The sequence below is a fragment of the Vulpes lagopus genome, chromosome 10, assembly GCF_018345385.1.
Source record: "Vulpes lagopus strain Blue_001 chromosome 10, ASM1834538v1, whole genome shotgun sequence".
NCBI classification, from domain to species: Eukaryota; Metazoa; Chordata; class Mammalia; order Carnivora; family Canidae; genus Vulpes; species Vulpes lagopus.
This window is the reverse complement of record NC_054833.1, coordinates 89,834,628-89,857,223: the sequence shown is the minus strand read 5'-3', so window position 1 is coordinate 89,857,223 and position 22,596 is coordinate 89,834,628. Positions and strand designations below refer to the sequence as shown.

The 22,596-nt window shown below is 44.8% G+C and overlaps 1 protein-coding gene across 1 annotated transcript in view; it reads right to left on the bottom strand.

The window, feature by feature from the left end:
• Positions 1 to 9,693: 9,693 nt before the first annotated feature.
• Positions 9,694 to 22,596, bottom strand: part of LOC121500946 (ubiquitin conjugation factor E4 B) — an 85,799-nt gene continuing 72,896 nt past the window's right edge. Inside the window, exons 25-29 of the mRNA XM_041773036.1 lie at positions 21,183 to 21,317; positions 19,324 to 19,515; positions 11,992 to 12,166; positions 11,345 to 11,491; positions 9,694 to 11,045 (exon numbers count right to left, since the gene is read on the bottom strand). Of these exons, the coding sequence (XP_041628970.1) occupies positions 10,984 to 11,045; positions 11,345 to 11,491; positions 11,992 to 12,166; positions 19,324 to 19,515; positions 21,183 to 21,317 (711 nt within the window). The 3' untranslated portion in view covers positions 9,694 to 10,983. The remainder of the gene's footprint in view (positions 11,046 to 11,344; positions 11,492 to 11,991; positions 12,167 to 19,323; positions 19,516 to 21,182; positions 21,318 to 22,596) is intronic.

The window sequence follows — 22,596 nt, the reverse complement described above, 5'->3', positions numbered from 1 at the left end:
CCCTGATATCAAAGAATCAGATGCTTAACTGACTGAGCCACCCAGGTGTCCCTGTATAGAAATTTTAAATACTACTACATAAAACTTGAAAAATAAAATTGTAAGGGAAATCATAAAAGACATACAGATGAGGGGTGCCTGGGTGGTACAGTCAGTTAAGTGCTGGACTCTTGGTTTCAGCTCAAGTCGTGATCTTAGAGTTGTGGGATCGAGCCCCATATGCAGCTCCCCATTCAACACAGAGTCTGCTTGAGAGTCTTTCTCCCTCTGCCCCTCCCCTCTGCACTCTCTCTCTCTCTCAAATAAATAAATATATCTTAAAAAGAAAAGACATACAGATGAATCGTGCTCGCTTCGGCAGCACATAGACATACAGATGAATCACAATAAAACACCACACGAAAAAAAATTAAAAAATAAAACACCACACGCCAAAATTGGTGGAACATAGTTAAAATAGTACTGTAGGGAAATTTATAACTTTAAATACATTTACCAGAAACTAAGACAGAAAACACATGTGTTCAACTCAAGAGGCCAGCAAGATGAACAAAAGTTAAAATAAAGGAGAGAAATGAGAGGGTATACAGAGGCTAAGAACAAAGAATATGATAAATAAAATGAACCAAATCGAAAGTTAGTTTTGGCCAGAATAGTGGTTACTCCTGGGGACTGGAAGGGGGAATGGTACCTGGAAAGAGCAGGAAGGCTCTGGGGTGCTGGTGATGCTGTGTCTCCATTAGGCGTTGGTTGTATGGTTGTGTCCCTGAAAGGTCATGTGCTTTTCTGTATGTAGATCAGGCTTCAGTGAGAAATACAATCGCTGGTTCTTTGAAGAAAATTAAAACACTAGAGAGACATCTGACAAGAAAAATCAGGAAAAAGAGAAAATGTAAATAAGGACAATTCATAATGAAAAATGGGAAATAGGGGTGCCTAGGTGGCTCAGTTGGTTAAGCGGCTGCCTTTGGCTTCGGCTCAGGTCATGATCTCAGGGTCCTGGGATCGAGACCTATGTTGGGCTCCCTACTCAGCCTACTTCCCCCTCTCCCTCTGCCCCTCCCCCTGCTCGTGCTCTCTCTCAAAAATAAATAAAATCTTTTTTTTAAAATTAAATAAATAAAAAATAAATAAAATGAACCAAGTTAAGCAACTGAATTCTTCTACCCCTAAATTACTCTTTCAGTCGTCCCCATATGAGTAGATGGCAATTCAGTCTCTCAAATTGTTCAAGCCAAAACTTTTAGACCAAAACTTAACAGCTTTCTCTCTCTCATTCTCCATATCCAGTCAATCGGCAAATCCTTTGTACTCTACCTTCAAATTTCAGAATCTGCACACTTCACCACCTCTGTCACCACTGCTCTGACCTAAGCTTCCACTGATCTTTCCTGAATTGCTGCAATTGTCTTCTGGGTGGTCTCCTCATTTCCATGCTTCCACTCCTGTTCACTCTCTCTCAATCTCTTCTCTGCACCAGCCAGAGTTGTAACATCAAAGGATTATGTCAAAAAAAAAAAAAAAAAAAAAAAAAAAAGGATTGTGTCAGGTCATATCATTCCTCTGCTCACACTTTCCAATAGCAATGGTTCTCACTCAAGATAAAAGCATGGTCTTTACAATGGCCCACCATATGCAGCCATCATATTTCCAACCCCTCTCCTTAAACATACCAGGAGATCACCTGTGAGAACTCCTTCTTCTTCTCTATTTTTTTTTTTAAGAGAGAAAGAAGGGAGGAGTAGAGAGAGAGAGAGAGAGAATCTTAAGCAGGCTCCATGTCCAGCACAGGGCCTGACATGGGGGTTAACCTCATGACCCTGAGATCATGATCTGAGCCAAAACTAAGACTTGGACACTTAACAGACTGAGCCACCCAGGCACCCCTTGTGGGAGCTTCTGCAATTGCTGTTTCCATGCCTGTGGACCACTCTTCCCACAGATCTTTCCAGGACTCTCGCCATTACTTTCTCCACGTTTATTTTTATTTTTATTTTTTTAAAAGATTTTATTTATTTATTCATGAGAGACACAGAAAGAGAGAGAGATGCAGAGACAGGCAGAGGGAGAAGCAGGCTCCACACAAGGAGCCTGATGTGGGACTCGATCCCAGGTCTCCAGGACCAGGTCCTGGGCTGAAGGCGGGGCTAAGCTGGCTGAGCCACCCAGGCTGCCCTTTCTCCACGTTTAAATGATACTTTTTCGGAGTCCCTGTCCCTGATTTCCTCTCATACATTTCTGGTGTATGTAAGAGTGTCTCATACATGTCTGGTAAGAAAATAAGTGATACAACCCAGTGAAGAGCAATTTGGGAATATCTAGCAAAATTAAAATCGTATATACTCTTATTTTTATTTTTAAAAGACTTTATTTATTCATGAGAGACACACACAGAGAGAGAGAGAGAGAGAGGCAGAGACACAGGCAGAGGGAGAAGCAGTTTCCATCCATGCAAGGAGCCTGATGTGGGGCTCGATTCTGGGTCTCCAGGAATCACACCCTGACCTGCAGGCGGCACTAAACCGCTGCGCCACCCGGGCTGCCCCTCTTTTTTTTTTTTTTTTTTAAAGATTTTATTTATTTATTCATGAGACACACACACACACACACACACACACACACACACAGAGACGCAGAGACACAGGCAGAGGGAGAAGCAGGCTCCATGCAGGAAGCCTGATGTGGGACTTGATCCTGGGACTCCAGGATCACGCCCTGGGCCGAAGACAGGCGCTAAACCCCTGAGCCACCCAAGGATATATACTCTTTGGTCCTCTAATTCCAGTGCTATGAATTTATCTTCACATGTTTGCACATGTGCAAAATAACATATTTATGAGGTCATTCACTGCAGAGCTGTTGGAGGCAGGCTGGATTGCAATCAGCTTATGTGCTATCAATAGATGACTTGGTAATAACAGGATGTAGCTGCCGCTGGAAGAGTGGATTCCAAGGTATATCTTCTATGAAAAAAAACAAGGTGCAGCATAGTGTAGAATTGCCTTTCCTGCTGAGAGAGGAAACCGGTAACAGTGCACAAGGCTCATGGGAGGCTGGGAGATGGGTGGGTGGAAAAGAGGAGGCAGTATTTTTCCTCAATATCCCTTGGGTTTTGTTCTCATTTTGAACTATGTGTACGTATTTCCTATTCAAAATATTAAATTAAAAAATTGAAGCCCAGGGCATGTGGTGGCTGAGTCAATTAAGCATCTGCCTGTGGCAAAGGTCGTGATCCCAAGGTCCTGGGATGGAGCCCTATATTGGGCTCCCTGCCCAGCAGAGAGCCTGCTTCTCCCTCTGTCTCTGCTCCTCTCCCTGCCCCTACTTGTGGTCTCTCTCACTTGCTCTCTCTCAAATAAATAAATAAAATCTTAAAAAAAATAAAAATAAAAAATTGAAGCCCTACAACCACATCTACAGTTTTGAAACTAGAGAGAGCTGGTCATTACTCTCCACTGTGAATACACTGAATTGTACACTGAGTTAAATTGAAGTGGTTAATTATATGTTATATCAATTTCACCTCAAAAACACATAAATAGAAGTATAAATATAACAATACTAAGATTCAGAATTTCTATTTCAAAAAAGAGATCACAATGAAGCTATCAGAGAGAGAACAGATCGGGAGAAGATATTCCCAACATCTAAAACAGACCAGGGAGTAAGTTCTAGAAAAATACACAAGAGTGCCTGCAAAACAGCAAGAAAAGGGGCAGGAAAACAAATAGGTAAGAGCTGCCGATTCATAGGAGGGAGAAACTGTGTGGCTGATTACATTTTCTAAGACGGCTGCAACAGGATCTCTCCACATGCTACTCTTGAAATGTGACAATGACATTCCTCCCATTGAGAGCTGGGGTCTCTGTTCCCTCCCCTGGAACCTGGGCAGGCCTGTGTCTGCAGCAGTAGAGATGCTACAGAACTCCTGAGGCCACAGGTTATAAGGACCAGTTTCCACCTGGTCCTCTTGGAGTGCTGGCTCTTAGAACCTGGTCACCATGCTGTGTGTAGAAGTCAAGGGGCTCCAGAAAGGCTGCGTGTAGGTGTTCCAGCCAAGGCCAGATGGAAGGAGATGTTTCAGGTGACTTCAGCCTCAGCTGGCATGTGACTGCAGCTGTGTGGAGTCCCCAAGCGAGAACTGGCTGCTGAGCTCAGTTCACCCAAGAACCATGACAGATGATAATAAATTAATAGCTGCTGTTTTCAGCCATTACATTTAGGTGATCTGTTTAGCAGTGGGATTTAGATCCTGGAACTGGGTGTGGGTGTAACAAAGCTGAAAATATGTGGCATTGGCTTTGGGATTGAATGGTGGACAGAAGACAGGGGTGCCTTGAGGATGCTGTTAGTCAGCCCAAAGCCTTGAAGAAGCTTTAAAGGGACATGAGGAGAAATTATTGGAAGCTGAGGGGCACCTAGGGGGCTCAGTCGAGTTTTAGCCTCTGCCTTCGGCTCACGTCATGATCCCAGGGTACTGGAATTGAGTCCCATGTCAGGCTCTCTGCTCAGCGGGGAGTCTGCTTCTCCCTCTGCCCTCCCCCCACCTCATGCTCGCTCTCTCTCTGGTGCTCTCTCTTAAATAAATTATATATATTTTAAGTTATTAGAAGCCGGAGGAAAGAGGCCTCTTGTCCTGTGGTGGTGGACATTTGGGCAACGCTGTCATCTGTGTAAGAGGAAGAGTAAATGTAGAGGAGAGATGAGATGGGAGATGTACCTTGTGAACTCAATGATCAAGGTGAGGAGATTGTAAGGCAAAATGGTGAAAACTTCACTTGGCTTCTTCTCCTTGCCTCTGGAAGCCAGTTTGATCTTTAGAAATCATCTAAATATGAGGCCAAGAACGTGACTCCAAACCCCTTTAAGATCTCAGGAAGATTTAAGGATTTCCCAAGAAATCCAAAATAGAGAAGAGTTTATCTGAAAGAGATTTGGGGTTATAGCTTTTGTCTAATGGAGTAAACCCCAAGATGATTCAGAGAAAACCTACAAAATTCTAATGGAATTGTTGTGAGGAAAGAAAAAGGAGGCAGAGAAAGCACAATGTAGAAAGAGGCTTCTGAACCCAACCTCTTGTTATGAACAGGAAGCAAACTGCAATTTGGTTTTATTATGGAAAAGGGAGCAAAGATTCCAGGACTAAACCTAGTGAGGGTATAGCTGAGAGTCTTGGTGAACTATCAGAAGGCTGTAGGGTCGATTAGTGAATAAGGAACTGACAACACAAGCCAGGCTGGATTTCAGAATTACTATGGACCAGTGACTCCTGTGTGGTCCCATTTTCCAACATTTGGAGTAGGAGCATCTACAATGATTTTTCTCTATCTGTCCCATCATTGTATGGTGTGTGTGTATGTGTGTGTGTGTTTGTGTAGAAAACTTGTATCTTTAGCTCACAGACCTTTAAATTTTTTTAAATTTTTTATTTATTTATGATAGTCACACACACACACACACACAGAGAGAGAGAGAGAGAGAGAGAGGCAGAGACACAGGCAGAGGGAGAAGCAGGCTCCATGCACCGGGAGCCCGATGTGGGATTCGATCCCGGGTCTCCAGGATCGCGCCCTGGGCCAAAGGCAGGCGCCAAACTGCTGCGCCACCCAGGGATCCCACTCACAGACCTTTAAATCAAGAGGAGTGGCACTCCAGGGACTGTACCTGAAGAATCATGCCCGAGGAGATTCACCTGCACCTAGGCTTGTTTTGAATGATGAGACATTGGACTTTAAGCTGCCATAATGGGATGAAATGTGGGAGACTTTAGGTGAAGAGATGGAAGTATTTTGCATATCAGGAGACTATAAATTGTTGGCAGAAGGGGAATGCAGCACATCTTATTTTGCAACATCACCAGGGCAATATTTCTCATGTCAGGAGCTGCCCTTCAATGAGATGCTAACACCCTTCCCACTACAAAGTGGCTTCTCCATTCCTTCCCCTTAAATCCAAGTGGGCTTATGACTAAGGTGGAAGTGACGCTCTGTGACTTCAAGCCTAGATTGTAAAAGATGAGACAGCTTCTGTCTGGTCCTCTTGGATGCTTGCTCTTGGAGCCTTCAGAACCAAGGGAAATAAAATCACTGTTACTGTGCCACATCACTAAATTTGGGGGTGATTTGGTTATCAATATATGAAGAGATAACTCATTCCGCAAATTGATGGAGCATGTACCCCAGGCCAGGCACTCTTCCAGGTGCTGGGGCTACATGATGGACTAGAATCCTGCCCTCCTGGGGTACACATTCTACTGGGGGAGGTTGTAAATGAATAAATAATACAGGGAGTTAGCTTATGATAAATGCTAGGGAGAAAATGCAGAGAAAGGGAATCGTAAGGGACAGTGAAGGGTGGGTGGGTGCAATTTTAAATAGGGGGGGCCAAGGAAAGACTCACAGAGGTGATAGTTGAGGAAAGACCTGAAGCACTAAGGGAGCTGCGTTCCAGGCAGATAGCCCCAGGAAGAGGATTCCCAGCACAGGGGGCAAGTACAAGCACTCTAGCAGTGTGGGAAGCGTGCCTGCAGGTTGCGGAGGCCAAGGAGTCCAGGATGGCTTGGTGGTTGCAGGAGGGAAGGTGGTAGGACAGATGTTCAGAGCGATCACGGAGAGGGAGCATTCTGCTTCTAGGCTTCTGTAAAATCTTTCTTATTCTCAGAGAATTGGAAAGCCATGGAAGGTTTGAGCACAGAAACGATGTGATCATTGTCATGTGCTTTTTTGTTTGTTTGCTTTATGTTTTTAGTACTCTCCACACCCAATGTGGGGCTTGAACTCATGACCTGTAGATCAAGAGTGGCGGGCTCCACTCACTCAGCCAGCTAGACGCCTCTGATCTGAAGCAAGTTTTAACAAGACCACTCCAGCTGCTGTTGTAAGGAAGGAGAACAAGGAGAGGAACAGGGAGAGCGGGCAAGAGGCTAATGCAAAAAGCCAGGACGCTGCTAATGACTCAGACCAGTCACACCAGTGGGCCTGGTGAAAAGTGGCCGATTTCTGGGTACATTCTGCGGGTAGAGCTGAGAAATTTGTGGACAGACTGGATAGAAGAGAGCACAAGAGAGGAATCAAGGATGATGATTCCCGTTTTTGGTCCAAGTGATCTGGAAGGATGGAGTTGCCATTTACCACAATGGGGAGATAAAGATGAGTGGGTTGGGGGTGAAACAGAAGGAACTTAATTCGGGCATGTGAACTCTGAGGGCGGTGGGGATGACTAGTGTGTGCAGTGCAGCAGAGAAGCCTGGGCTGGAGATCCAAACTTAGGCTCGACCATGAGTGGCCGGCAAGCAAAGCCCTGAGATCAGTTAGTTCACCATTTCCCACGAGGATTGAGCCTGGAGCTGACCCCAAGGCCAAAGCCCCTTCCAGAATGGTATGCTGCTTCTCTGTATGTCCTTGGGCATTCCAAAGCTGGGCCATTCTGGAATGCTGCCATATGGCAGGAGTGTTGGAGGGATCAGACTCTGAAGCCCATGTGGCTTAGAGTCACATGTGTCTCACTACATACACTATCTCCTTCAGACAGTTGTTGAGGATTAAGTGAATTGTTACATGAAAGAGTGGCTTGAACATAGAATATGCTCACAAAATACAAGTTATCTACAACCAAGGTGGCTTCCTTCAGCCCAGCGCTAGCAGTTATCAGGGCCGAGCTCCATGTCGCCATGGAGGTTTCTTTCCATTGAAAACTTACCTAGTCACACCAGGCCTATCTATGTTTCCTTCCTACTCCAACCAACACATGGTGAAATCCACTACCTTCTGCACTGAATCCAAAGGTGGCAACACGTGCACAAAATAACGTGCACAGCCATCTTTTCAAAAGACATTTGATCAACTCCTTTTAAAAACCCACACAGTGGGATCCCTGGGTGGCTCAGCGGTTTGGCCCCTGCCTTCAGCCCAGGACGCGATCCTGGAGACCTGGGATCGAGTCCCACATCAGGCTCCCTGCATGGAGCCTGCTTCTTCCTCAGCCTGTGTCTCTGCCTCTCTCTCTCTCTCTGTCTCTCATGAATAAATAAATAAAATCTGAAAAAATAAATAAATAAATAAATAAATAAAAACCCATACAGGGCAGCCCGGGTGGCTCAGGGGTTTAGCGCCACCTTCAGCCCAGGGCCTGATCCTGGAGACCTGGGATTGAGTCCTGCATCGGGCTCCCTGCATGGAGCCTGCTTCTTCCTCAGCTTGTGTCTCTGCCTCTCTCTCTCTCTCTGGGTCTCTCACGAATAAAATCTTTAAAAAAATAAAAATAAAACCCCACACAATAGTGAGTCACAAAATGAGTAAGTTATTTTATTATTTATTTTTAAAAAAGATTTTATTTATTTATTCATGAGAGACAGAGAGAGAGAGGCAGAGACAGAGGCAGAGGGAGAAGCAGGCTCCATGCAGGGAGCCTGATGTGGGACTTGATCCCAGGACTCCAGGATCACACCCTGGACCAAAGACAGGTGCTAAACCGCTGAGCCACCCAGGGATCCCCGAGTAAGTTATTTTAATCATCTGTCAAGGATGATTTCTCTTTTGTTCATCTGATACTCAGACCATCCTTCTTATAGCCAAGACCTACTTTTAACAGATTTTGGAATTTATCTTAATATCCATAATTAACAGATTGAATCAAACACAAGCTTCTATAAAATAGTAACCCCATGACTCAAAAAAAAAAAAAAATAGAAATATGAGGTAGCTTGCCCCTAGAAAGTAACAGACAAAAGACATGTCCTACCCAGCAGAAGATCCTTGAAACCTCTGAATTCTGAATATTCAAAATGTTGAGTGCATACGAAGGGATATAGCAGCATCCTATCACATTCACGGGGACATGCAGACAGAATCCGTGCCTGTGAAGACTTTTTGTAATCTGGTTAGAGAGGAGATAATAATACATTTTCATAAGATGGTTAAACAATTAGGCACAGAAGCCCCAAAACATAATTTCATAGGCATATGCATATGGAAGTTTAGTTAGAAAGTGAACTAAATTAATGGAATTATCTGCATGGTGGGATAATGAGTGACTTAATTACAATGAGCACATTATATTTGGGGGGAGGGATGGGGAAGTGATTTAGTACAATTGTGCTCAAGAAAAGTAGTACATATGGTGGTTGGGGGCATGGGCTTTGCAGCCTGGACACGTTGTTCTTCCACTGACCAGGCATCCTTGGGCGAGTGACCTAACCTCTCACTTCACAACCTGAGTCTTTAATATAAACTAAGATAATTGTATTTATTTTGTAAAGATTTATTTACTTGAGAGAGTGAGCATGTGCACGGGAGGAGGGAAAGGGGCAGAGGGAGAGGGAAAGAGAATCCTCAAGCAGACTCCTAGCTGAATGCGAAGCCCAACGCGGGGCTCGATCCCAGGACCCTGAGATCATGACCTGAGCTGGAATCGGGCTTCAGCTGTTCAAGCCACTGAACTCCCCAGGCGGCTGGAGACAGGCAACAAATTGAGAAGAGCAGAGACCCAACATGACAAAGCTCAACCCCCTCACACAGGCGAACAGTGAAATGAGAACCAAATTGAGCACCGAGACTGATACAAATGTGAAAGTTTTATTTTAAAAATAGCAACTCTTAATTGGCTGCAGACAAGAGGATTCACCACATGCAAACTCATTTGGCTCTTGTGCTTCACCCACCCCTTTGTTTTCCACAAAAAGAAGAGACTCGAAGATTCCTTCTGAATGTGTATCACCATTTATTGTAGTTTGCATTAGGAATCGAACAGAGGACATTGTCTGTGGGGGAGGGGGGAGAGAAAAGGAAAAGAAAAAGTATGTTCTCGTAGCTTAATTTCTTCAAAACACTTTATGGTTTCAGATCCTTTTTTACCCCAAAGGAAATTCAAGAATTCAAGTATGTGAAGTCGGGAGCAGTAATACAAAAAGTCTATGCTTCTGTGTGTGTGTGGGTGTGTTTGTCTGTGTGTGTTTACAAGCAGACACACGTCCACGTTTCCTGCGCCCCGTTTTTGCTTTGGTAAGGCCAAGCCCCAAAGGACACGTCATACACAGCCTGCCTCAAACTCGTGGACTCCAGAGTTGAGAAATTTTTCCCTCCTAGGGTAACTGTAATGGTTTTCAATTGGCCCCATCCCCCCTTACCCCCCTCCCCCCAAAAAACCATAAGTCATGTCAATCCTGATATATTTGAACACTTCCTTTGCTGCAGCTGTTCCTCAGATTCCTAATAGAGGCCTTATTACAAGGACCAGAGCAACAGGTTCTCTTCATTTTGTTTAGAATAAAAAAACTTTAAAGGGACATTTCAAAAGAAAAAAAAATAAAAACTGAAATTCAAATTCTGAAAATATCTTGCCTTTTTTATTAATCATGTCATCTAACACCAATTAAAAAAACAAATATGTGAATATGATATAAAAATACGATCCCAGGATTAACACTTTGTTGCAGGCACAGTTATCTCACAGAGTATATGTTTGGAGGGCCAGGGGGAAGGAGTTTATTTTTTGTTTTTGCTTCTCTTAAAAAAATCCACAGCAGTGCAAGTAGGGTCAGGAAGGGAGTGGGGAAGGATTCTTTAGCAGCAAAATGTCCAAGGTTCTCTAATCACAATCAAATCAACGGATACTGGATTTAGGGGAGAAAAAAAGATGAACGGGATGCTGCCCAGACCCATTTGTCATCAATCACTAAAAGACTTCCGTTGCAAAAGCCCCAAATGGTGACACGTGAAGGACGAGCTTTATTACACAAGCAATCATAAAGTGTGTCTCTCAAGCTTTTGATCATGTTTATCACTTAAATATATGTACAGGAATTGGGCTCCTCTTCTCATTCACGTCCTTTCGGATCTCCACCGTCTGGTCACTCTCGGGGGGCTCTCAGGGTCTTCTGCGGTGCTGGGCCTCCAACATTTGAACAGCGTCTCTACTAGAGACGCCGCTTCTGGTTGCCTGGCTGGCCTTGGCTGTGTCGAGCAGAGGGTGGGCACGGGGGACGGTTTAATGATCACTGTTTTGTTTCTCTCTCATCCAGGCGTGAATCTGTTCTTTCAGTTCTGGCACTGGGAAAAGGAAAGGAGAAGATTAATGCCCTGGACGGGAAGATCTCTTCCTGGGAGATGCAGCTTGCAGTTCAGTACAAATGGAAAGAAAAAGGCCATTCACTCCCTCGCTGACATGAAGACCAAAGAAGAAGCGGGACACAAGGACTAGACTCCCACAGTGAGTAAGAGCAAAACATGTTTTGTGTCTTTTCCGTTAAGTGCTATAAACTATGCAGCTTCTGGATTTGATAAACCTCCCCCATCTGATGACTCTCTGACACTGATGGGTGCCACGGCAGGGCCTCCCACCCCCATACCTGGTTCCAGCATGTTCTCTGTCAGCATCTGTCGATTGAAGGGGTCAGTGGGGGAGTTCAGCAAGTGCCGCAGGATGATGGAGCGGTCCATGATGGTGCCAGAGGGCAGCCGCACAGGGTCAGTCATCAGGGTGTCCATCAGAGGGTCTACAGAGACAAAGCAAAGCAAACTCATCACCGTGCTGAAGACCAAACAAAGCCCTTCCTGTCAGTGAAAGGTCTGTCCGCAATGTGATAAAGACTCACAAGGGGCCTTTGGTGGAGGGAGGTTCCCTAATTAGCTACAGCTGGGAGGATAGAACAGAGAAAGGACCAGGGTCAGCAGGAAAGACAGTCGACGGGAGTCCTTTATCTGAGGGCTTCCAGGATTCTTCTTTGGAAATGCAAATCCACTCCTCCGAAGGGAAGGCTGACTTTGGCATCCTCAGGGTTGTTACCCGGTTTGAAATCAAGATAAGGACTTTTTCCCCCTTTTAATTTATAACAGGAACTATAAGTAGGCAAATGTCATTTCAGACAATGTGTCTCAAGGAATAAGTCCAGCACACCACACAAAAAGTTAAAAGCACAGGATACTGTGTTTTCACATTTCATGTCTCAAGGTAACTAAAACCAAAGAATTTGGCATGAAAGAGTGGTCCGCTTGCCTCTGAACTCGTCGGGGGCGTCACTGTAGTCGATTTCTGCGCGTGCGTTCTTGGCCACTATCTCCTCCACCTTCTCAGCGAGGAGTTTAAACTTCTCGATAGCTATTGTGGATTTGATCCCTGCCTTCCGCATCTTGGAGATCACTTCTTCAAACAACTCTTTGCTGTAGGATCTCTGCGATGAGGAAAGACAATGTGAGGCATCGATATATTTTAAGTGGAAGAAAGCAAGCTGCAGAATATGCCTGAAGTAGGATCCATCTTTCTAAAAAAGCCCTAAAATGATAATGTGTACATAAATACTTCTACATGACTATAAACATATACAGACAGGAATAATACATACCAAACTACACAAGGTCATTAACGGAGGAGGATTTCAGGATTGACGCAAATGAGGGGAATTTTTTTTATATTTTATTTTAAAAAAGATTTTATTTATTCATTATGAGAGACACAGAGAGAACGAGAGGCAGAGACACAGGCAGAGGGAGAAGCAGGCTCCATGCAGGGAGCCCGATGTGGGACTCGATCCAGGGACTTCAGGATCATGCCCTAGGCTGAAGGTGGCGCTAAACCTCTGAGCCATCCGGGCTGCCCAATGAGGGGAATTTTTAAGTTGTGGAATTATTTTTGCAGCAAATGTGCATTTCTTTTAAAATTTAATTAATGTACTTATTTGAAAGAGAGACAGCAAGCATGTGTGAGCAGGTGGAGGGGCAGAAGGGGAGAGGGAGAGAATCCCAAGCAGATTCCCCACTGAGCACAGAGCCTGATGTGGGTCTTGATCCCACAACCACAAGATCATGACCTGAGCTGAAATCGAGTCAGATACTTAGCTGATTAAGCCCTTTAGGCTTCCCTAAAATTTAAATTTTGGGGGAGGGAGGTTAAAGATTTTATTTATTTGACAGAGAGTACACGGAGGGGGCAAGGGCAGAGGAAGAGGGAGAAGCAGGCTCCCTGCTGAGCAGGGAGCCTGACACCTCTGAAACCCTAGGATCATGATCTGAGCCAGAGGCAGCCACTTAACCAAATGAGCCACGCAGGCACCTCCTAAAATTTAAATATTAAGTTAAAAATGAAAATCGAGTTTGTTTGAGGCCCTGAAAGGCATTGTGCCCTGCAGCAAATGTCAGTTCTTTTTCCCAAAGGTCAACATGGTGAAAACAACCCAACTTGGTTCATAATCAAAAGGAGCTTTATCTTGTTCATGGTTGATCTTTCTTCCAGAGCTCTTAGCTCAACACTATGATATGTCAGGTGCTCTGCTGACAGGAGCACGAGGGATGGTGGAGAGGACAAGTGCCCACCGGACCCAGATGAACTTGTACTTGAAATCTGGCTCCACCCACTGGGTGGTCTTAGGCAAACTCCCAAGTCCCAGTTTCCTCAGGCACAAAATGGGGGTGCTAACACCCATCTCACAGGTGCCTAATTCATATACATCATGGCCATTTCAAAATATCACAGAATAGCCTAATTTGCATTTGTGGCAAGAACAGTGGCCACTTGTCGATTCAGTGACAGTGATGCCAACAGAGGAGGAGACTGATCAAGCCTGAAACTCAGAATGACGGTGGCCCTATAACCCGAGTGGCGTTATCCATCCAAGGACTCAGACAAACATCTCTGTGATGAACTCATGTCAATACCTGTATTCTCTCAGAGCATGGAGCTGAGATTCCTCAACTTTTCCTCTTTACTTCTTTAACTTCAGTTTCTAAGCAAGTACACACACTTTCTCTCTTCGCATACACCCACGTGAAAAGAGCGGGAAGAGAAAGCATAGCCTTGGCCTGGCAGAAATCTTAAATGCCATCTTGTACAATCCTGAAAACTTTAGAGAGCCCCCAGTATAGTTTTCTGAAACTAAATTACTACACTGATTTAGCAAATACTTTGACATCAACTTCTTATGAGCCAGGAAGCCATGGTCTTTGTCCCTTTGGAGAGGGTGACAGGGGATAAGTGGCCAAAAAATTATAGTATGATGTTGGAAGGGCAACATTCAAATATTGTTCATAAAGACTTATTGCAGGTTGGGTGTTGCTGTACATGACTGAGGTGATTTCACCATGAACTTCTCTTTGTAACAAGAAGCCATTGCTACCATCGTGAAATGTCACCTTCCCTATTTCTCAAATGATGATGAGTTTTTCACCAACTGACTTGTGCTTACTTATAAGTCAACTTCTCAGAGCAGTGCGGTGGCGACTACCAGAAATCAAAGGCAACCCGTGATAAGGGGACATGGCATCCTGCCTCATGGAGCAATGGCATCAATGTACAGAGCAAAGGCTCTTTCTTTTTTTTTTTTTTTTAAATTATTTATTCAGAGAGAGAGAGACTGAGAGGCAGAGACACAGGCAGAGGGAGAAGCAGGCTCCATGCAGGGATACCTGACGCGGGACTCGATCCTGGGTCTCCAGGATCAGACCCCGGGCTGCAGGCGGCGCTAAACCGCTGCGTCACCAGGGGTGCCCACAAAGGCTCCTTCTGAGCTGCTGCTCTGAGTCAGAAACACATCAAAGATGCTGTTCTTGTCCTCAAGGGTCTTACAGAGTCATTAGAAAATTAAACATGGAGGGGCATCTGGGTGGCTCAGTGGTTAAGTGTCTGCCTTCAGCTCCAGTCGTGATCCTGGGATTCTGGGATTGAGTCCTGTATGGGGCTCCCTGCAGGGAGCCTGCTTCTCCCTCTGCCTATTCTCTGCCTCTCTGAGTCTCTGATGAATAAATAAAATCTTTTTTTTTTTGAATAAATAAAATCTTAAAAAACAAACAAACATAGATATATCTACAAATCATACATCTTATATCCAGAATAAAGAACTCTTACAACTCAACAACAAAATACAAACAATCCATTTTAAAAAATGGCAAAGGACTTGAATAGCCATTTCTTTTTTTTAAATTAATTAATTAATTAATTAATTTTTTTAGTAATTTTTAAAAAAACTTTTATTTATTTATGATAGTCACACACACACAGAGAGAGAGAGAGAGAGAGAGGCAGAGACACAGGCAGAGGGAGAAGCAGGCTCCATGCACCGGGAGCCCAACGTGGGATTCGATCCTGGGTCTCCAGGATCGCGCCCTGGGCCAAAGGCAGGCGCCAAACCGCTGCGCCACCCAGGGATCCCTTTTTAAAATTTATTTATGATAGACAGAGAGAGAAAGGCAGAGACACAGGCAGAGGGAGAAGCAGGTCCATGCTGGGAGCCCGACATGGGACTTGATCCCGGGACTCCAGGATCGCACCCGGGGCCAAAGGTAGGTGCTAAACTGCTGAGCCACCCAGGGATCCCCCTTGAATAGCCATTTCTCTGAAGAAGATATACAGATGTCTGAGAAGCACATGAAAAGATGTACAACGGGATCCCTGCGTGGCTGAGTGGTTTAGCACCTGCCTTTGGCCCAGGGTGTGATCCTGGAGTCCCAGGATCGATTCCCGCATTGGGCTCCCTGCCTTGAGCCTGCTTCTCCCTCTGCCTGTGTCTCTGCCTTTCTCTCTGTGTCTCCCATGAATAAATAAATAAAATCTTAAAAAAAAAAAAAGACGGGATCCTTGGGTGGCTCAGAGGTTTAGCGCCTGCCTTTGGCCTGGGGTGTGATCCTGGGGTCCCGGGATCGAGTCCTGCATCAGGCTCCCGGCATGGAGCCTGCTTCTGCCTCTGCCTGTGTCTCTGCCTCTCTTTCTCTCTCTGTGTCTATCATGAATAAATAAATAAAATCCTTAAAAAAAAAAAGATGTGCAACACTACTTGCCATTATGAAAATGTAAATCAGAAGCACAGTGAAGTATCACTTCACTCCCACTAGGGTAGTGATTAAAAAAATGAAAAAAAAAAAAGTGTTCTTGAGGAGGTGAAGAAGTTTTAATTAGAACACTTATACACTGGTGGTGGGACCGTAAAATGGCATGGCCACCATGGAATATAGTGTGGCAGGTCCTCAAAAAGTTAAACACAGAATTACCATAAGATTCAGCAATTCTACTCCTGAGTACCCCAAAGAATTAAAAACAGGTATTCAAACACTTGGTCACAAATGTTCACAGCAGCACAATTTATAATGGCCAAAAGGTATAAACAATTCAAATGTCCACCAGTGGATGAATGGATGAACAAATCATGGTCTATCCACATAATGAGATATTCAGACATAAAAAAAGAAATGGAGTACTGTACGTGGATGAACCTCAAAAACATTATGCTAAATGAGAGAGGCCAGACACAAAATGTAACATATGGTATTATTCCATTTACACAAAATATCCAGAATAGGCAAATAGGTAAATCCAAAATTAGATAAGATGAAGACAGAGAGTAGATCAGGGGCTGCCCAGGGTGAAGGTGGGATGGACATTGCCTGTTTAATGAATATGGCATCTTCTCCAGGCGGTGATGTTTGGGTAAGATGTTGGAACTAGAGAGAGGTGGAGATTGTGCAACACCATGAATGTACTAAATGCCACCAAATTGCATGCTTTAAAATGGTTAATCTTATGTGAATTTCACCTTAATTAAAACAAAACAAAACAAAAACAAAACAAAACAAAACAAAAAGAAATGATGGATGGGAAAAGTGTGACTTCAGATGGGCTCTTTATTCTTTATTTTCATTTCATTTTATTTTTTTTAAAGATTTTATTTTAGAGAGCAAGCACTCAAGTGTGAGCAGGGGGAGGGGCAGAGAGGGAGGGAGAGAATCTTAAGCAGACTCCACACCAAATGTGGAGCATGATGTGGGGCTCCATGTCATGACCGGGAGATCACAACTTGAGCCAAAATCAAGAGTTGGACACTCAACCAACTGAGCCACCCAGGGACCCCTCTTTATTCTTTATTTTTGAACAGACCATGGTGCTAATGGACAGCACTCCAGGAACATGAGGCCTGGAACATGTATGGAACTGGAGTCTGTCCGTGGGAGCTAGTCCCATGTGGCCATCAACGCAGAGCAGTGTCCCCCTAGCCTCCCTGGCCTGGTCTCCCTCAGCTCCAGGGTAACAGTTCTCCACTCCTCCAGTCTGTGAGCAAAAAGCTCAGTGGCTCTTTGTGCTGGTCATCTTGTCACCTCTTCTGGACACTTGTCATTAGCCCTCTTTTGGCTGTCAGGGAGAGAAGCTTCTGAGTGTCTTTTCTTGCATGGCTGCCATTTTGTTCTTTCTTGGTCTTCCCAGAAATACCAGACCAGACTAAGACCATTGCTCCCAAAGGAGAAAACAAAATTCCCCTACTGTTCCTCTGGAGCTTTCTAGACTTCCACTTTTCCTTCCCTAGCCTCTAATCTTTTGGGATGATCATCAGAGCCCTAATCAGCTTACAACCACTATTAATAGAAAATGCCCAACAATCAGAACAAACATCACACTAGAAAAAAAGCAAAAATCCACTTAGAATGTTTTTCTGTCCATGGTGACACTGGCACTTGGGTGTGCTTGCTTCACAAGTCTGGAGGACCCTCAAGAAAACCATGTGCCACAGTGCAGAAACTGTGGTCTACCACTCAGGCCAGGTGCCACCACTGGCCACCATCATGTTCCACAGGTGTTACAGGGGTTGTCCTCCATTCAGTTTTCACTGTCTCACAGGGTGCACTGCATTTATTCACACTGCAAAGTTGGTTATGTTCACTGCTCATGATGTGGCAGGCACAGCAAGGTCTACCAGTAAGTGCAAACTCTTTTTTTTGTTTTTATTTATGATAGTCACAGAGAGAGAGAGAGGCAGAGACACAGGCAGAGGGAAAAGCAGGCTCCATGCACCGAGAGCCCGACGTGGGATTCGATCCTGGGTCTCCAGGATCGCGTGCTGGGCCAAAGGCAGGCGCCAAACCGCTGCACCACCCAGGGATCCCTAAGTGCAAACTCTTAACCCCTTCCTATACCCACTTTTTAAGAAAACTCTATTAAATTCTTTCTTTGAAGCAGTTTTATTATTTTTTAAATATTTTATTTATTTGAGAGAGAGAGAGAGAGAGAACATGAACAGGGGGCAGAGGCAGAGGGAGAAGCAGGCTCCCTGCTAAGCAGGGGTCCAACATGGGGCTCAATCCCAGGACTCTGGGACCATGACTTGAACTGAAGGGAGACACCCAACTGACTGAGCCACCCAGGTGCTCCTATATCGTCACTTCTTATGGAAAACCTGCTTTAGATATATGTGTTGTTTCCCCTTGCAGGCACTGTCAAGAACAACTCACAACTCTCTTGCTTATATCTAAAAGTACCCACATATGTATATTATATCTCAATAAGGCTGTTAATTAAAAAAAAATAGTACCTTAATTCCCCTATCTCACTGTCATTCATTCCTATGGATGAGATATGGGTAAAGAACCTTCTAGAATCCCTACTGCTGGTTAACCTGAAACATGAGTGATATCTGGACAGACAGTGCCAACAAAGATAGAGAGACAATTGAGCATAGAACTTTCTGGGTATTTTAAGTAGAGGGCAGAGGGGTGGGGAGTACCAGCTTAGGGCCAGACTGCCTGGGTATGAATCCTGCCTCTATTCCCCTGGAGCAAGCTGCTTCAATTCTCTGTGCCTCAGTTTCCTCATGTAAAAATGAGAAATCTAATAGAACCTATCTCTCAGGATTTTGTGAGGATTAAATCAACGAAAACAAGCCAAGTGTTTAAAACTTGGTATCTAATTGATAAACGTCAACTCCTAAGATGCTGCCATGACCCAGGACAGAAGAACACTGGGGGAGGGAAGCCCTTTATGATGCTGCTGGAAAGTTGAGTGGGGTGGGGCAGTGGTGCTTGGACTAAACTGACAGCTGTGGAAGTGATAAACACAGAACAGGTGTCAACACAACAGACACGAGGAACAGAGGAGAGGGAAGACTGTGGAGACAACCACATGGGGTCTGAAACCGGGAATCACATCACAGCAGCACCAAAGTGGGGCCTTGGGAAGCAGACCTGGACTCTTGAGAGATGGGACCTTTGTGGGAAGGTGATCTGTCGCATGAGGCCCTTGGTGGGACGGACTAGGAACCCCACTGCAGACGGATTTGGGGGCCAAACTGGCTCTTTTACCCCCAAAGAAAAAGCGCTGATTTATCTTTGTTTACACCATACAAGGTCTGCTGGCCACTGTGGTGATTATTTCCATTTATGTATTAAAAACTTCCCAAGCCACAAGTTGAAGAGTATCGCCTTCCCTGATTCCAAGAGGGGAAAACCCAGGGACAGATGAGTATGTCGTGGCAAAGGGTCTGCCAGTAAGTCCACAGAGATGGTATGCTGACCAGCCAGCTGGGTGGCCTGAAACCCAGCCTCCCCACTGGAATGGCCCACTCCTTTGGGCACTGACCTGGTCATCAGCGATGGCTTTGGCGAACCGGGCACAGTCCAGCTGCAGGTAAATGTCTGTCAGTTGGTCCAACAGCTTCTTTGGTTCAAAGCCATATTTCTCAGGGTTTTCAACTTTCAGGTCGCGGCACTTGGGGCCACAGAGTTGCTGGAGATTAAAATTCAGCATTGCAGCCAATCGGGGTCCAAGTTCCTAAGAAATCACAGGGTAAGAGGACAATTCATGCTGTTGAGACAAGCGAGAAGGACCAAAACTCCCATTTCAGGGGAGTAACTGGCTGGATTAATCTTCAAAAAATCCCTTTATGTGTGCTGTGAGTCATAAGCTGAAGAAGGATATTATATCCAAAATTTTTACTCTCCATCTTGAATCTAGTAATTCTAACATTTAATAATGTTGCAGGTTGATAGAATATCTATAAATACCAACAGAAGGCAAACTTTTCTTTAAATTCATGCTTTCAATTATAATAACAAGTATCACTCCAAATTCAATGAGAGGCAGGTAAGAGGGAAAATCACTCATAACTCCATCATCATAACACATCAAACAAGTTTTTCCATATGTTCTTTTTAGCCATCATCGTATGCATTATTTTTCTAAATTTCAAGAGTCCCTGACAGTTCAGAGAGGGGGAATTTTTTTTTTAAAGATTTTTAAAATTAGGGGATCCCTGGGTGGCTCAGCGGTTTAGTGCCTGCCTTTGGCCCAGGGTGTGATCCTGGAGTCCTGGGATCAGGTCCCACATCAGGCTCCCTGCATGGAGCCTGCTTCTCCCTCTGCCTGTGTCTCTCTCTGTGTGTCTCTCATGAATAAATAAATAAAATCTTTTAAAAAAAAGTTTTTAAAATTTACTTATTTAAAACAAAGTCTAATGTTTGTCACACTCACTTGTTTATCTCGTTTGTAATTGCCTTCGTGCTCTAACAGCCACATTGAGTAGTTGCGCCAGACTGTGCGGCCCATGATGCCTAACTACTATCTGGACTTTGTAGGAAAAGTTTAAAGAAATTCCACTTGCCAGCCCCAGGGAAGTAATGGTCTAAACTATCTTGTTGAAATCAGTTGCAGTGTTTGCATGCTTTCAATAATGAGTTGGGTTTTGTTTCACGTTCTATTGCTCTCTTACAAAGAGATGTGAAATGGAAAACAGACAGAGGAGGAGACTCATCGATGAGAGGCACCCAGGCTAGGGTGTGGCCATGAGCATGGATATGGGAGGATGTGAAGAAAAAAATTATTTTCCACTGTAAGCCTGTCTCCAGATCTCTAGGCAATTGACTACCAGCTCCCAGGCCCCTTCTTTGCCATCCTTACCTCCCTGTCCTGGCCACACCGTAAAGCTTCTGTGCTGTACGGTGGTGGGAGGGCAAGGGGTCGAAGCACAGCATCAGTTATGTCACTCAGTTTCCATTTCAGAAACAGGACCTAGGTCTTAGTAATAACATCAAGATCAAATATTCTGACTACCTTCAATCTATTCTAAACCCTAATTATGGCTCTCATTACTCTTTGGCTTCCTGAGTATAACAAAGCTACAACCAGGAGAACCAAAGATCTTCCCTGTTATCAATGATTTCTACTTACTATACTCTAATTTCCAACTGATGCTACTTTATACTTTTAGTATAAATAAAATGCTAATCAGTAATGATAAAAATATGTCACAGTCTCAGCATTGATAATCCCATGTGCTCTATAAGCAGAAAGCTTACAGAAAGTACATTATCTTGGAAGGAAGGGACTGTTCACAGACTTCGGTCTGTCCACTGAGTGCTGTATCACTTGGCATAACTGGGAACAGAATCAGCATTGAACCTGACTATGGAATCTGACAAACACCCCACGTTTTGACTCACCGGTCTGAGGAAGGGCTTCTGGACCTGTTTCGTGAGGATATGGAACATGTCCACGGTCTCTGTTGCCAGGGCAAGGTAGGAGCGTGAAACCCGCTCGTCCTGAGCAAGCTGGGACTGCCGGGCTTGCTGCTGATCCTAGGAAACATGGAGCAGATGCCAGGCACGTGTGAGTGCACTGCATACCGAGCGTGGATGCAAATGCTGTCAGCTCAGAGCGGGGCAAACGTACCACAAAGCCAATGCGCCAAGGGAATGAGAACCACCCAAACCAGAGAATCTTCCAGATAACTGAACTTTGTTCTTTTCAGCATGAGCCCTCTCTGGGACGCTGAGTAAGGAGGTGACCCTGGCACACTATTTAACTGACATGAGACCCTGTTTCCTCAATGAGTCACCTTCAACTTCTGTGAGGGATGGAAGAAGTGGATCTTCCATCACACTCGATACACGTGGTTGCTAATCAAGGATAGTTCCGTTTCCCTTCATAATGACTCGGAGTCACCAATATTTTAACAACACATGTTATGTTCTGCGGCCATACTGGGGCCTAGACGTTTTGCCCCTCTGCCGAGCAACTACAGGCTGCTAAGGTTTTGAGTTCTGTCTCACCATGCTGTCAGGCTGTCACCCCTGACAACTGTCAGCAAGCTTGCCTCTTGCACCTTCCACTTTCAGCTCTGCCATGGGCTGGGAAACAAGATAATAAGGTGTGTCTGCCTCTTGGGTAAAGCAAGGTGGAGCACTGGAGGCTCTGGGATGGAGGAAAGCCCCAAGAACAGCAGTAGATCGGAAATTCTTCCATTGAGGCTCAGAGACCATCTTAGTTCAAGTTAAGGGGGGAGGGGGAACAGCTAGAGCAGCTGATGCCATCACCAGAGGTCCTCAGGGGTCGCCCTCTGAGTAGGTGTTCAGGGGAGGTTGTACAGTGATGCTAGGTAATCTGCCCACCGACCCCTCAGTAAAGAATGCACCTACAGAACACATGTGGAAGCAGGAAGATCTAAGAACAAGGTAAGAACCAGTGCAATATGTGTCTGCACATCACATGCATCCATCCACATGTGCTATCCAGGCCCTCGTCAGGCACTGGAGTACAGAGCATGACCAACAGGCTGGCAAACCTCATGGAGCTGCGATTGCAGGTGGGGCGACAAGCAATAAACACACACCCACACAGACACATACAAAGTCTGATAGTGATGAAGAAAAAGAAAGCAGAATAAGAAGGGAGAAAGAGTGGTAAGGGACAGCCTCTAAGGAGGTGACATTTAAGTGGCTATTTGAAGGAGGAGAGTCAGCAGAAATCTGGGGCAAGATTTTCTCTTCTTCCAAGAATTTTCTCTTCCAAGATTTGCTCCTGGTAGAGGGATTGGCAAGCGTGTCAGGAGAAGCTCAAGGAGGCCAGTGTGGTTCA